Genomic DNA, 13,786 nt, shown 5'->3' on the forward strand with positions numbered 1-13,786 from the left:
ACCTAATTTGAGATATTAATATAATATTCAAATTAGGTTTATCTAGGGTTTCCTAATTCAACTATAAAAGGACCCCTTGGGATTTAATTTTCCGCCATCTCATTCTCATACGACATAACCAAAATTTCCATATCCCCTCTCCTCTCTCTTTAAGCCTCCTTGTTGCTAGGGTTGGGTGTGAACCATCAACGGCACGAGAATTTTGGTGCTAGCTTCCAAGTGACTACAAGAAAGATTTTGTTTGATTATCTACTATCACTAGTACAAAAATGACATACGGCCACACTTTTCCGGGAACCGCCCTGTAACAGTTTCGATTTTTGTGTGGCTAAAGCTTAGCAGTGAAAATGCCGCATAGTGTTAGCCACATTTTATTTCTGATACGTGTGATGATTGTATAATTTTTCGAAAACAATAGCCACTATTTAATATAAACGTGACAATTACCAGCCACACTCGATACATGTGAGCAAATGTGGCTATTCGCTATGGTATTTCTTTGATTTTTGGAATTTTTTTGTGATTGTTTTATATAAGGTGATAGGTAAGTATATGGTCACATGCATCAATTGTTTGTATGCCTAAATCATAGAATTGTATTAGCCACATGAACATGATGCGACTAAAAGCTTTTACATATGGCCACATAACATACTTGTGTGACGAGGGGGATGATGTTTACTATCCACTTAGTAATAGAAAGTAAAGTAGTAGCTTTAAGTAATGTATGGTGACAATTTACGTTTATTTGTGTGTCTTAAAGTTTACAATGGTCATGGTAAAAAAACATGACTATTTGTAGTTTATGGTCACATTATAATTGTTTATATGTGTCGAAAAGTAAACACGACTAATGTTAAAGGAAAAACATGTGTCTATAAGTAATTTATGGTAGTTGTTTAACAATTATATATATATATATATATATATATATATATATATATATATATATATATATATATATATATATGCGTGTCTAAAAGTAAACAATGGTCATGTTATCACAAAAAAAATGTATGACTATTAGTAGTTTATGGTCACGATTTAATTGCTTATGTGTGTTGAAAAGAAAACAATGCTTACACTAAAGGAAAAAAAAAACATGTGACTATAACTAATTTATGGTCACGGTTTAAGAAAAAAAGTACGGATATAACTACTTTATGGTCAAAGTTTAAGAGAAAAAAAAAAACCTTGGAATATAAGTAGTTTAAGATGTTATGTGCGTCTCAGTGTCTAGATATAAATAATGGTCATGTTAAAACAAAAGACATATGAGTATTAGTAATTGACGGTCATATTTTAATTGTTAATGTGTATTTAAAAGTAAAGAATATTAATGATAAAAGAAAAAAAACTTGTGGCTATAACTAATTTACGGTCATGATTTAATAAAAAGTATATGATAAATAGTTGTCTTTCGATGAGTCATTTGTTTTTAGAAACACTTCATATTCCAAAGATTACGTGATATATCGCTAAATATCATTACAATTAAACCGTCGACACATAATCTACAAGCTTAATTTCATTGTGAAATGGAAGTTTTCCAAACAACATGTAATTACATTGTGAGAAGCATTTCAAGTCAAATAGTAAGAAAATTGGTACATGATGTTATATGTAAGAAAATTGGTACATGATGTTATATGTTACAGATATAAATAACAATACACTTTATATATTTTTCTTTATTATATAGTTAATACTTTTTATATTGTAGTATTTTTAATTTCTTTTTAATTACAACATTTTAGTTTAAAAAATATATCAACAAATTAATATACATACTTTCTTCTCACAATATCATGCTTCTTGCAAATTTCAACCACGAATCAACATGTATAAAAGATAAATGGTAAACTATGACAAATAGTAATGAACTTTACTAGTTTTATGAACATACTTTGTGTAAACTAACAAGTGAAATACATATAACGGCTAGGGTTTCATATTATTATCAAAGAGATGTACAAATAAAATGAAAAGGAAAGACATAATATATAGACAAGCTAATTAGGGTTTTCTAGCGAAAATGCTCAATCATAAAACCCAATACAAAATAAAGCCCAAAATCTTATTAGGCTAACATCCCCCTTCAAACTCACAATGCAACAGCAATAAGCATTGAGAGTTTGTCAGACAGAAAATGGAATCGAGGAGCAGTCAACGGCTTCGTAAGAATATCAGCAATCTGCAAAGAGGAAGCAACATAAGGAAGGGAGATAGTGCCCTTCTGGATATGATGACGTGTGAAATGACAGTCAATCTCAATGTGCTTTGTGCGTTCATGAAACACTGAATTCTTGGCAATCATTATCGCACTCTCGTTATCACAATGCAAAGGGGTGGGCTGAGAGATGTGAACGCCCATATCTGCAAGAAGCCATCTCAACCAAACAATCTCACAAGTGGCGATAGCCATGGCTCGATACTCAGATTCTGTAGAAGATCGAGAAACAAAATCTTCTTTCTTGCTTTTCCATGATATTAATGAATCTCCAAGAAAAACACAATACCCAGTAGTGGATTTACGATCATAAATATCATTATCCCAATTTGCATCACTATAGGCACGCAACTCAAGAGAGGATGAAGAAGGAAACATAAGAGTGCGGAACTGAGTACCACGTAAATATCTCAAAATACGAAGAACAGCTCCCCAATGAACAGTAGTAGGAGCAGTGACAAACTGTCTAACCACATGAACTGCATGAGCAATATCCGGTCTAGTGACAGTCAGGTAAACCAAACTCCCAACAATGGTACGATAAAGACTTGGATCTGATAATGGGAGACCATCAGTTGGAGAGTACTTTGCATTACTCTCTATAGGCGTATCAACTGTTCGATTATCCGTGAGTCGTGCACGTTCAAACAAATCTGAAATATACTTCGTTTGAGATAAAAGATAACCCTTTGGAGATTGAGCAACTTCAATCCCCAAGAAATAACGAAGTAATCCCAAGTCTTTCATAGCAAAACGGTGAGCCAAATCACGCTTTAAAGACTCTATACCATCATGATCATCACCAGTAATAATCATGTCATCGACATATAAGGAAAGAATAATCCGACCTGCATTCGTACATCGAATAAATAGAGCCGAATCATGGTTACTTGGTTGAAAACCAAGAGAAGTAATCACCGTAGAAAATTTCTCAAACCAAGCACGAGGGGCTTGTTTGAGGCCATATAGAGCCTTCCGAAGTCGACAAACTTCACCTGGTCGGTGAGCAATACCAGGGGGAGGAGACATGCATACTTCTTCATGAAGATCACCATTCAAGAAAGCATTCTTGACATCCATTTGATAAATCTTCCATTGGTGAATGGAAGAAACTGCAATCAAGGTGTGAACAGTCGTCATTTTTGCAACAGGAGCAAACGTCTCCTCATAATCCATACCGTACTTTTGCGCGTACCCTTTCGCAACAAGTCTGGCTTTATAACGCTCAACGGATCCATCAGAATTTGTTTTGATTTTATAAACCCAACGACAACCAATCGTGTGTTTTCCAGGTGGAAGCGGAACCAGATCCCATGTATGAGTCTGATAAAGAGCTGCAAGTTCCTCAGCCATAGCGGTCTGCCAAAGGGGATCAGAAATGGCCTCTTTATAGGATGTTGGCTCACAGAGACGATGTACATTAGCAATAAAAGAGGCAAAAGCCAGTGAGTAAGAGGAATAGACAAATTCAGGAAGATTTGTGGACTTCTTATTACGATAAGGTCTCGATGGAGGGGGGTATTGATGATTTGCAGGCAGAGGATCAACGATAGGTGTTGGATCAGCCACATGTGGTGGATCAGCAGCAAGTGGTGGATCAGTGACATGTGGTGGATCATCAATGTCAATGCTAAACGGATCAATAGTACGAAGCTCCTCTCGGGTTGCATCATGTGACTGAACAGGAATGCTATAGAATGGAATATGCTCCAAAAAGGTGACATTGCGAGATACATACAGTTTCTGATTTGAAGGATCATAGCACCGATAACCTTTCTGACCAATACCATATCCCAGAAAAACACAAAGAGCTGATTTTAAAGACAACTTATCTCTCTCTACATGAGGCTTCAAGACAAAACATGTACACCCAAACACTCGTAATGAAGAATAATCTGGGAGTTGTCCAAACAACATTTCATAATGAGACTTCCCCGAAGTGTATGCAGTAGGAATGCGATTAATAACATAAGTAGCTGTATGAACAGCTTCTCCCCAAAACATATTGGGAACTTGAGCAGAGAGTAGTAAGGATCTAGCAGTTTCTAGGAGATGTCGATGTTTTCTTTCTGCAACACCATTCTGCTAAGGAGTGTCTGTACAAGATGATTGATGTATAGTGCCATCAGATGCCAATAATTGTTTAAAATCATTGGAGGTAAATTCTCCTCCCAGATCACACCGAAAACATTTTATGATAGCAGAGTGTTGAGTCTTGACAAGAGCTCTGAATTCACTATATATGGTGAAAAAGTCAGACCTGCGCTTCATAAAATAAACCCACGTATAACCAGTGTAATCATCAATGAATGAAACATAATAGTTAGCTCCTGACTTGGAGGTTATCGGAGAGGGACCCCACACATTAGAATGCACAATATCAAAGGGAGCAACAGAACGAGTGACACTTTTATTAAACGGTAAAGCAGAAAATTTTCCCAGTTTACAACCACAACAATAAAAAATATCATCAAATTTCAAAGAGCCTAACACACCAGTGGAAACCAAAAACTGTAAACGAGACGCTGAAACATGTCCCAAACGAGAATGCCAAAGATAAAAAGGAGACGATGAAGGGTTTAAACAAAAAGACGACAAATCGACACTAGATGCAGCAACATCAGCAACATGTAGCTGCTCCAAGACATAAAGCTCCCCAAGTCTACGGCCTATCCCAATCACCCTCCGAGACTGAATGTCCTGTACACAGCAGAATGAATCAGAAAAGAAGACCCAACAACCAGATTTACACAACTGACTGACCGATGCAAGATTCAAAGCAAGTGTAGGAATGTAATACACATATGTTAAAGATATATAAGGAGTGACAATAGAACCAACACCCTATACTGACATGGGTGTAGTACTAGCAGACATAACAGAGACAGGTGTACGAGAAGATAATGAAGCAAAAGATGAAAAATATAGTGACATGTGATGAGATGCACCAGAATCTAATATCCATAAGGATGAAGGAATACCTGACGTGTTGGATGAAGACAGACCTGAATGAGACATGGAAGCTGACATGGCAGTTGGATTGGTAGCTAAGAACTGTTTGAACTGCTCAACAATCTGTGGATCCAAGGCTGATGGTGGTGTGAAATATGTTTCATTCTCAACTGAAGGTGTAGCAGCAGCGTACTGTGGTGGCCTAAAAGATGAAAAAGTGGGACGTGACTGTCCAGAAGACTTGTTCTGCTGTGAAGACTGAGAGTGTGCTGGTGATCTTGTTTGTTGTTGTTGCTGATTTCCCTTGCTTGTCAGCAAAGGACAATTTGCCTTCCAATGGTTCTTCTTACAGAAAGCACACTCATCAAATGCAACTCTAGGACGATTTTGGTTTGAAGATTGGGGTCGTTGTGAAACAGCAAAGACAGCAGGAGTGGCTGTCTTGGGAGATTTGTCAGCATGGGAATTGATACGAGTTTCTTCAGCAATCAACTCGTGAACAACCGAATCAACAGTGGGAAGAGGTGTACGATGCAAGATTGGTCCACGCAGACCTTCAAAATCTGAACGTAATGCCATCAAGAACTGAACCAAACATTGCTCTTCCCTTCTATCAATATAAGGCTTAAAAGCCTTCAACACATCAGGTTCTGTAAGAGCTAACTGATCCCACAAATCCGACATAGCTGCATAAAATTCCTGAACACTGAGATTGTTCTGTTGGAGGGCTCGAATATCAAACTCTAACTGATACTGCTTTGCAAAGTTAGACTGAGTATACAACCTAGCCAAGTGATCCCAAACCTCCTTTGTCGTGTCATACTTCGCCAACTGAGTACCAATAGACTGGATGACAGAATTATTAATCCAAGTAATGATCTTGGAGTTATCAGTCTCCCATGAATCCAGTAAGGTTGCATAATTAGCGGCCTTCTCGTCTGTTGGTTTCTTCTTGTCACCTGTAACAATCACCCACATAGTCTTGCCCCGCAAGAAATTTTTCATAACATAACTCCAATAGGCATAGTTTTTGCCATCAAGTTGAATACTAATGGACTGAAGAGAATCATCTCTTGGGGCCATATTTCAATATCAGTCAAATAGTAAATACGAGTAGCAGCAAAAAACGATCAAGATCTCGAAATCAACAAAGCTAGACGAAAACGAAACCCTCAAAACCGACAAACGAACAAATCAAACCAAACCAAATACAGAAACGAGCAAAAAAGGCATACCCCAAAATTGCAAATGGTGGCAATGAACAGTACTCGCCCCCAAAAAACGAAAAACTACAGATAATCAACCGAGCTCTTATACCATGTAAACTAAAAGTGAAATACATATAATGGCTAGGGTTTCATATTATTATCAAAGAGAATTACAAATACAATGAAAAGGAAAGACATAATATATAGACAAGCTAATTAGGGTCTTCTAGCGAAAAGGCCCAATCATAAAACCCAATACAAAATAAAGTCCAAAATCTTATTAGGCTAACACTTTGAAGAAGGCCGCTAAAAGCAACACACTTACTCTTTTAGAACCAAAATAGAAACAATCTTGTGTTTTTCTACCCAAACAACAATTTTGAACCTATGATAATGTTTTTCTCTAACAAAAAACAACAATTTAAAAATGACCCCCTGATACATATAAATATTAGTTATGTAGGGAACAAAGAAACCATGTTCAGGCTCAATTTTGTCTTGACCAAGATATAAATGCCGATACACAAGATATGGGTGTTAGACATCACCATGCCATGATTGTTATTGAACTTGGAGAGGGCTGTTGTATATTAAGCAAATAGGATTAACTTCTTGAAAAGTATTTCTCTATTGGAGCTTTGGCTTTGCTAATAGAGTTTCATCACCAAACACATCTCTAGATTTTGTGCCACATATTGCCCATTTCATGTTTAATCATACCTGTAATATACAACACAAATAACTCAGAATTCTACCTGACACATCTTAATCAGATTACAATCATAATGCATGTAGCAAACACTTATTGTGTGAATAATAATGTAGATGATAATAACAATTCAAGAATAAAAATATGGAGATGACAGATTACAAAAATCATAAGTAAAAAATGGATGAAATACAATGCGATAACACATAAATGAAAGTGCATTCTTATTTTTGTCATTTATCCCTAAAAAGAGAAAGCCTTAGTCAAGAAAATTTTAACCTTACTACTTAAAACTTTATTTCTAAGCACATTTAGCGTCAAAAGCTCATACTTGAAGCTTAAACATCACACACGGCCACACACGAACACACACACACACACATACACAAGCACACACATATAATCACACCAGAAAAAATAGATGAAAAAAATCCTTGAAATACCACGAAAGGAGAATTAGCTTCTTGATTTTTTCGCACAGAAGTATACATTAAATGGTGATATCCCTCAAATCCAATTGTTGTAGCACCTACAGCAGCAGCAAAGGGCTTGAACTGAAATAAATTGATTTGAAGAATCCTTAATTTAAAAAAAAAAAAAATTACACAAGACATGTATATATAAGAGCAGAAAGAGAGTCAAGCTTCAAATTTGATAAATCAAGATATAGAATGAAGAAAACATGATACTTGGTTTATTGTTTAACTATCCATGGTATCTGTACAACTAGTTTTCACAAGAAGTATCTACAACCTTTTATGGATATAATTATAACTATATACAGGTGATTAATACAACTATAGATGATCTTTTGGACATTTTGTCGAACAAGTGGTGTGCACTATTGTATCAGCCTGTTACAAAGTTATATACAATTTATTGTATCTGACCTGAGAAAAAAAATCAAAGGTTTTTAATCCCATAAAATAACTAAAAACCAACAAATCAATGAAATTTCTACATAATTTTTTTTGACCATTTTGGAATGGCCATTTTGGATGTAGCTTACAGTATGAGAAAAGTACCTTTTTAGGGCAATGGAGAACCAAGGTAAGGTTGTATTAATTAGTTCCTACCAAACATGCACTAAAATCCCAACAAAGAAGATCAAAATGAATGTGAAAGAAAAAGTAATGCCCCATTACCTGTATAAATATGATAAATCAGTTGAAATTGGAAACTTAATATCTCCCACATCAATATTTAAAAGACAAATATACATCTACTTTAGGAACAGAGACATGGAATACAAATGACGCCTCATAAATTCAATTGTCATATCAAGATACAACAAATATATTCGAAGAATCCATAAAATATATATGTAATTGACAAAATACACCAAAAGTAGCAAGATTAGAGTTTTGTCAGATAGCATAAATAATAGATATCAAGAAGCAAAGGAGTAAAAACTTGACATATGAATAAATAACAAAAACTACCAACTCATTCTAATTTTTCATATCAATCAGCACATTGCCACATTCGCATGAATACATAGACAAATAATAAGAAAGCATTTGACAGTATCAATTGATTCTTGTAATTTATCAATTAGCAGATACTTGATAACAAGATATACGAGAGAAGAGATCAGAAAGCCTTAAAGTTGAGTTCTTCAGTTCCAATTAATCAAAGTCGATAGAGGTAATTTGGAAATAGGGGTAGAAACGAGTATCTAATGAGACTTTCATTAATCATAATCAACATGAAGTTGAGAAATATGGAGAGAACTACAGGTAATTAGTATGTATTTGGCTAAAGGTCAAAATTGAAAAATATGTAGTTTCACTAGAGGGAAATCAACTTTTTTTAGTTTATCCAAAGGGAAATTTAAATAAAAACTAGTATGTGAACCCATGGTGAACCACGGGTCACATTTTTGTTATTTCTTGTCGGTGTTTATTACTGGATTGTATGGTTGTATAAGCAGTGTATTTTACAGCCTTTCATTTCAATAAGTAAATTCATCTTCTATGTTTCTTCTACGTAGTGTGAACATGAAGCTTAAGGAGATGCGAAATTTGTATTAGACACGTATTGATCATCAGAGTTGACAAATGATTGGAGGCAATGCAAGCAAAGATAAAAGAAGGAATGTTAAGAAAAATGATTGTTTGTAGTCGTCGTGAAAGACTGGCATGTCTGAACTATTTATGTTGAAATTAGTTTTAGACGATGACAAACATGCAGATTTGTGTGCTCATGATAATATTTGTATGTGCAAGCTTGTATTCACAGTTGTATTGTAACGTTCAAATCGGCTTGATGATTAGTTCTGGTTTTATTTGTGTTTTGTATGTTTGTTTTTAGTTGGTTTTCTTCCCTTTGAATGTACTTGTGAAATGAATGTAAGGAGCTTATTTTTTAGTTTGCAGTTGGATTTTATTGTTTTTTTGTGTTCGTAATGGCTTTTTTTTATGTTCTATAATACTTGCACTTGTTTTGGATTAAAATATGTGCATTGGAAAACAATTTATGTTTGTTGGTGTGTATTTTTATGGAAACATAAAACAGTTTTAAATGAATATTTACAGATGATTGTTTTCAGACATTATTTGTTGTAAGCTTAACATTGGCATTATGAATATTCATACAAGAAAAGCTGTCTGTTCAACAAAGTAAATACTACATTATATTGGCAGCAAGCCAGTGTATGAAGACTGTTGTTCCATGTACGGTGGTTTAGGTTACGTTGTGCCATACATCAATACCTATATAAGAAAACCTTATAGGTTGGTAGGGGTTGTTATGTTGATGGGAAGTTAAAGTTGCTCTTCTGCTTGTTGGTGCTAGTCTTTTCATGTTGTTGATCTTGTTTGTATCTTTTGCATTTTGGATGTGATGTTTCACTTGCAGTATCTGTACAATAAGTAAACGTTAAGTGTGTGATGGTTTTGTGTATCTAGAGTTGTTATTTGTTTATACCTGTGCGGTGAAGTGGTGACCGTTTTACCGGTTTGAGTGTTTTCATTGGTGTGATTGGTTCTTTTTTTAGTACTTTGTTGATCGACGGGTCGCGAAGTTGATGCTGGTGTTTTTAGTGGTGAGGTCACTGTGTGTTTTCTGAATGCTTGATGGCCCTAACTGAGGCTATCATGAAGCCAATGTTTTTTGTGGTTGAAAATTTGGTGCATTGGAGGTAGAAAGTTTTGAGTGATCCCTTGCATAGTTGTAATTGTTGTGGTAGGGTATTTGAGTCTTGATTTGGGTATTGGTCGATGATCTGTTGTGAAGTAGTCTTTGCCAAAGTGCATGTTGCCTCATCGGACATGAAGACGGTCATTGTGTTTGTTTTGTCGGTGACAATGACTGAGATTTTGTACCTGTGAACAATAGTATTGTTGTTTATGTTGTTAACAAAGTGATCAGTAACTAAAGTATAAGGGATGGATTACATACCGAATTAACGGTGCACTGACAGATCCATGTGAGATGTAGAACCAGCCATTGCCTTTTTTGTGTGCCGACCTCCCACATGTGGGGCAAGGGATTTGGTACCAAGTATCTTTGAATGTGAAGTCTGATATTATTGCTGTAACAACGAATAGTTTGTCCTTCAACAGATTTTAAAATGTAGATTGTTAAGTGGTAAGTATGGGTGTGTATAACTAAGATGATGTGTTAATTGTTACCGCAATTTGATGGTAGTCAGATGTTTTCAAGTGTTGTAGGCATAGTTACCAGAAACACAGTACAGTACGGGGAAAGAGGTACGGTACGGTACGGGGTTCGCGACATATAGCGTATCGGGTACACGGGGGGGGGGGGGGGGGGGGGTATAGGCTCATTTCGGTACGAACCGGTACAGTGTGCCTGGTTCTAAGACATTTCATAAAATATATGTATACTATTACTTAACAATTTAACAGTTTAAAGTTCAAACATGAAATTAATAACAAAAGTACCAATTACCAAAACAGGAACAAAAGAAATACCACAATTACTTCATCATAATACTTAATAACAAAAATATTAAAATACCATAAACTAGTTTATCCGTTGCCTTTTTCGTCTTTTATTCTCCACACCTTCATCATCAAGGTTCTCCCACACCATTTCCTCTAGACGAGCACTTGAACATTCAATGTGATCACTTTCCGGATTGATGTCCCATTTTTTGTTGGGTCCAGCTTTGTAAGATTCTGAAAACCGAGACAAAAGTCTAATATTAGAGTGAATATACACAAGTGTATCCGCTCTTGGGTCATTTAAACCATTCCTTTTGATGTTATGTATATGAGAGTATGTACTCCAATTCCTCTCAGCCGAAGAGCTACTAATCGGCTGCGAGAGGACTCGTTTTCCCACGTCCGCCAGATCCGGAGTCTCCGTTCCATATGTTGCCCACCAATCAATAGCGTCCATAGTCACGGCATCGGCTTGCGTCCCGGCCAATGAATAGATTCCTATCTTCATGTGAAAGGTTGCAAATTGCTCTCTCAACTGTTTCTCTTCTTCTTCACTCTCCAAAATTTTTTCAAATGCTTTCAAAAGACCAACAATAAATTATCTGTCTTCGTTGGGAGGATTTCTTTTCATGCCTCCTGGTGCCAACTTTGCAAGATAATGCTTGTCATAATATTTAGGATTTAAAGCAAATCCTAAACAATGGAGGGGGATAGTCATCTTGTCCCACCTTTCGAGCACAATTTCTTCAACTTTATTGTAATACATTGAGAATTTATTGTACCTCATAGCCTCTTTGATTTGACCTATCATATTGTCCATTCGTTCATATATTTCTGCCATTTTTGGACCTTCATCATCACAAAACTTTACCATGTAAAAGATAGGTTTTGTGACAGCCAAAATGTGAGCAATATCATCCCAAAAATCTTCATCTTTAATTGTATCTGCCACTTTATTGGCAAGTACCTGAGTGTGCTCATCCGCCTTGTTGACCCATTCCCGCCACGAGTTTACGACAATAGTAGTAGCAAGTGCTTCCCTACACTCGGTTAGTCTTTTCAAGAATATGTAATGCGATGCAAATCGTGTTTGTGAAACCTTCAACAATTGCAATTTTGAGTTGTCTCTAAAGAAAGCTAAGGTGTGTGTGTGGTTTAAAAAAACGTGACAATACCCTTCCCTCTGTAATATGTATGGAACAGCCATTCAAATTGCTTCGCCATGTCTTTAAAAATCAAATTTAAAGAATATACACAACAAGGGGACCAGAAAATATGTTTATATACCTTCTGTATTTCCCATCCAGCCGCCTTGCAATTCGTCGCGTTATCGGTTACAACTTGAATAACACTACTTGGACCAATCTCCTCAATAACTTGTCGAAGAAACTTAGCAATCTCCACCCCCATCTTCTCAATCCCTGAAAGGCCTCCGCGTACATAAAATTTGCACCAGGTGAATTTTGTGCAATAACATTTATAAACGGTTCACTTTTTACATTCGACCAACCATCCGAGATAACGGATACTCCTTGTGTTAACAACATGTCTTTGACCGGATCAAGTTCTTTGCCCACTTCTCTCACACATTGATCAAGTAACGAATTTCTAGCTTTTTCATATGAAGGTGACTTGTAACCTTTCGGTGCTTTCTTAATCGCTTGAATCATTTCAAGGAATTGTGGGCTTTGTAACACATTAAACGGAATCCCATTAACACACAAGCCTCGAAGTATTTTCATGTCAACCTCCTCTCTCTCGAGCATCTTAAATGCATCTTCAATCCTTCTTTTTGAAGCTGAGTTTTTTTAGAGCAAAGAATTCTTCAATGATTTGGCAGCAACACCATTCTTTTCCGCTTCTTTCACCCTTTTATATAGAATGTCATAATATGGGTTACTTTTAACAAGAATCGGACACCTTTTGATCTCAGCTGTTTTCCCCATTGGAGGTCCAAAAAAGTGAACATGGATTCGAGTATAAGAGCTGGTATATTTGCCTTCACAGTGGTTACAAGTCCAGTGTTTCGAAGCTCCAATATTCTTGTTTTTTCCTGGAACTTCTTCATATGTAACTTCTTCATGGAGTGGTTTTCTTGGATCTTTCTCAACATTGCTTTTTTGGGGCTGTTTGTTGAACCTCATCATCAACATGGATTGTTATTTGATCTTGGGTCTCACTAATGTGAGTGCCTTCTGTTGCTGAGACTCTAAATTTTTTTTCTTCCAAATGCCATTCTTCACAATCGGATACACAATTTGTAGTGGAAAGTAGAAAATTAGAAATAGCAAAATTAAGTGGAGAAATTGAAGACAGAAAGCTGAAATCAAAATTGAGTTTGATTTTTGATGTCCGATACAAGGTCTATATATACTAATCTCAAATATTTGCAATTTACAGTTTTAAATTAACATTAAGAATACTAAGTGTCGATCCATCGTATCTAGGTGAGTCGACGATTGGAGAAATCGAACAGCCGATGTAGAACGCGACTTTATCTCATAAATCGAACAGCCGTTGTAGAATGCGGCCTTATCTTTCGTTAGAATTCCCGTACTGCTCATGTTTTATGTCGATTTCAGATAGTTCGAGTGGAGCAGTGCTTTGGGAGCAGTTGGATGCGCGTTTGGAGCTTAAAATGGAGCTTGGGACTTATGAAGGATTATGAGGAATGCTTGCAAGATGCTTTGGTCAAGAAACATTCGATCAAATTGATCGCACGAAGATAGAATCTGCAATCTAAAGTTAAAGGATGTTGCTGCAGCTTTGACCCCCT

General features: G+C 36.1%; 2 protein-coding genes across 2 annotated transcripts; both read right to left on the reverse strand.

Moving 5' to 3' along the window:
• Window positions 1-4,315: 4,315 nt before the first annotated feature.
• On the reverse strand, window positions 4,316-6,265 carry LOC145157365 (uncharacterized). Its single transcript, XM_079076414.1, has 2 exons — window positions 5,081-6,265; window positions 4,316-4,930 (listed from the first exon to the last, which is right to left on the reverse strand). Exons 1-2 carry the CDS (start codon window positions 6,263-6,265, stop codon window positions 4,316-4,318), a joined length of 1,800 nt encoding a protein of 599 aa, XP_078932540.1.
• A 5,343-nt stretch (window positions 6,266-11,608) lies between these two features.
• On the reverse strand, window positions 11,609-13,154 carry LOC145157366 (uncharacterized). Its single transcript, XM_079076415.1, has 5 exons — window positions 12,911-13,154; window positions 12,521-12,808; window positions 12,298-12,431; window positions 12,186-12,236; window positions 11,609-12,109 (listed from the first exon to the last, which is right to left on the reverse strand). Exons 1-5 carry the CDS (start codon window positions 13,152-13,154, stop codon window positions 11,609-11,611), a joined length of 1,218 nt encoding a protein of 405 aa, XP_078932541.1.
• Between the last annotated feature and the right edge of the window lie 632 nt (window positions 13,155-13,786).

The sequence above is a fragment of the Lactuca virosa genome, chromosome 2 (assembly GCF_052849685.1).
Source record: "Lactuca virosa cultivar CGN04683 chromosome 2, Lactuca_virosa_CGN04683_v6, whole genome shotgun sequence".
NCBI lineage: Eukaryota > Viridiplantae > Streptophyta > Magnoliopsida > Asterales > Asteraceae > Lactuca > Lactuca virosa.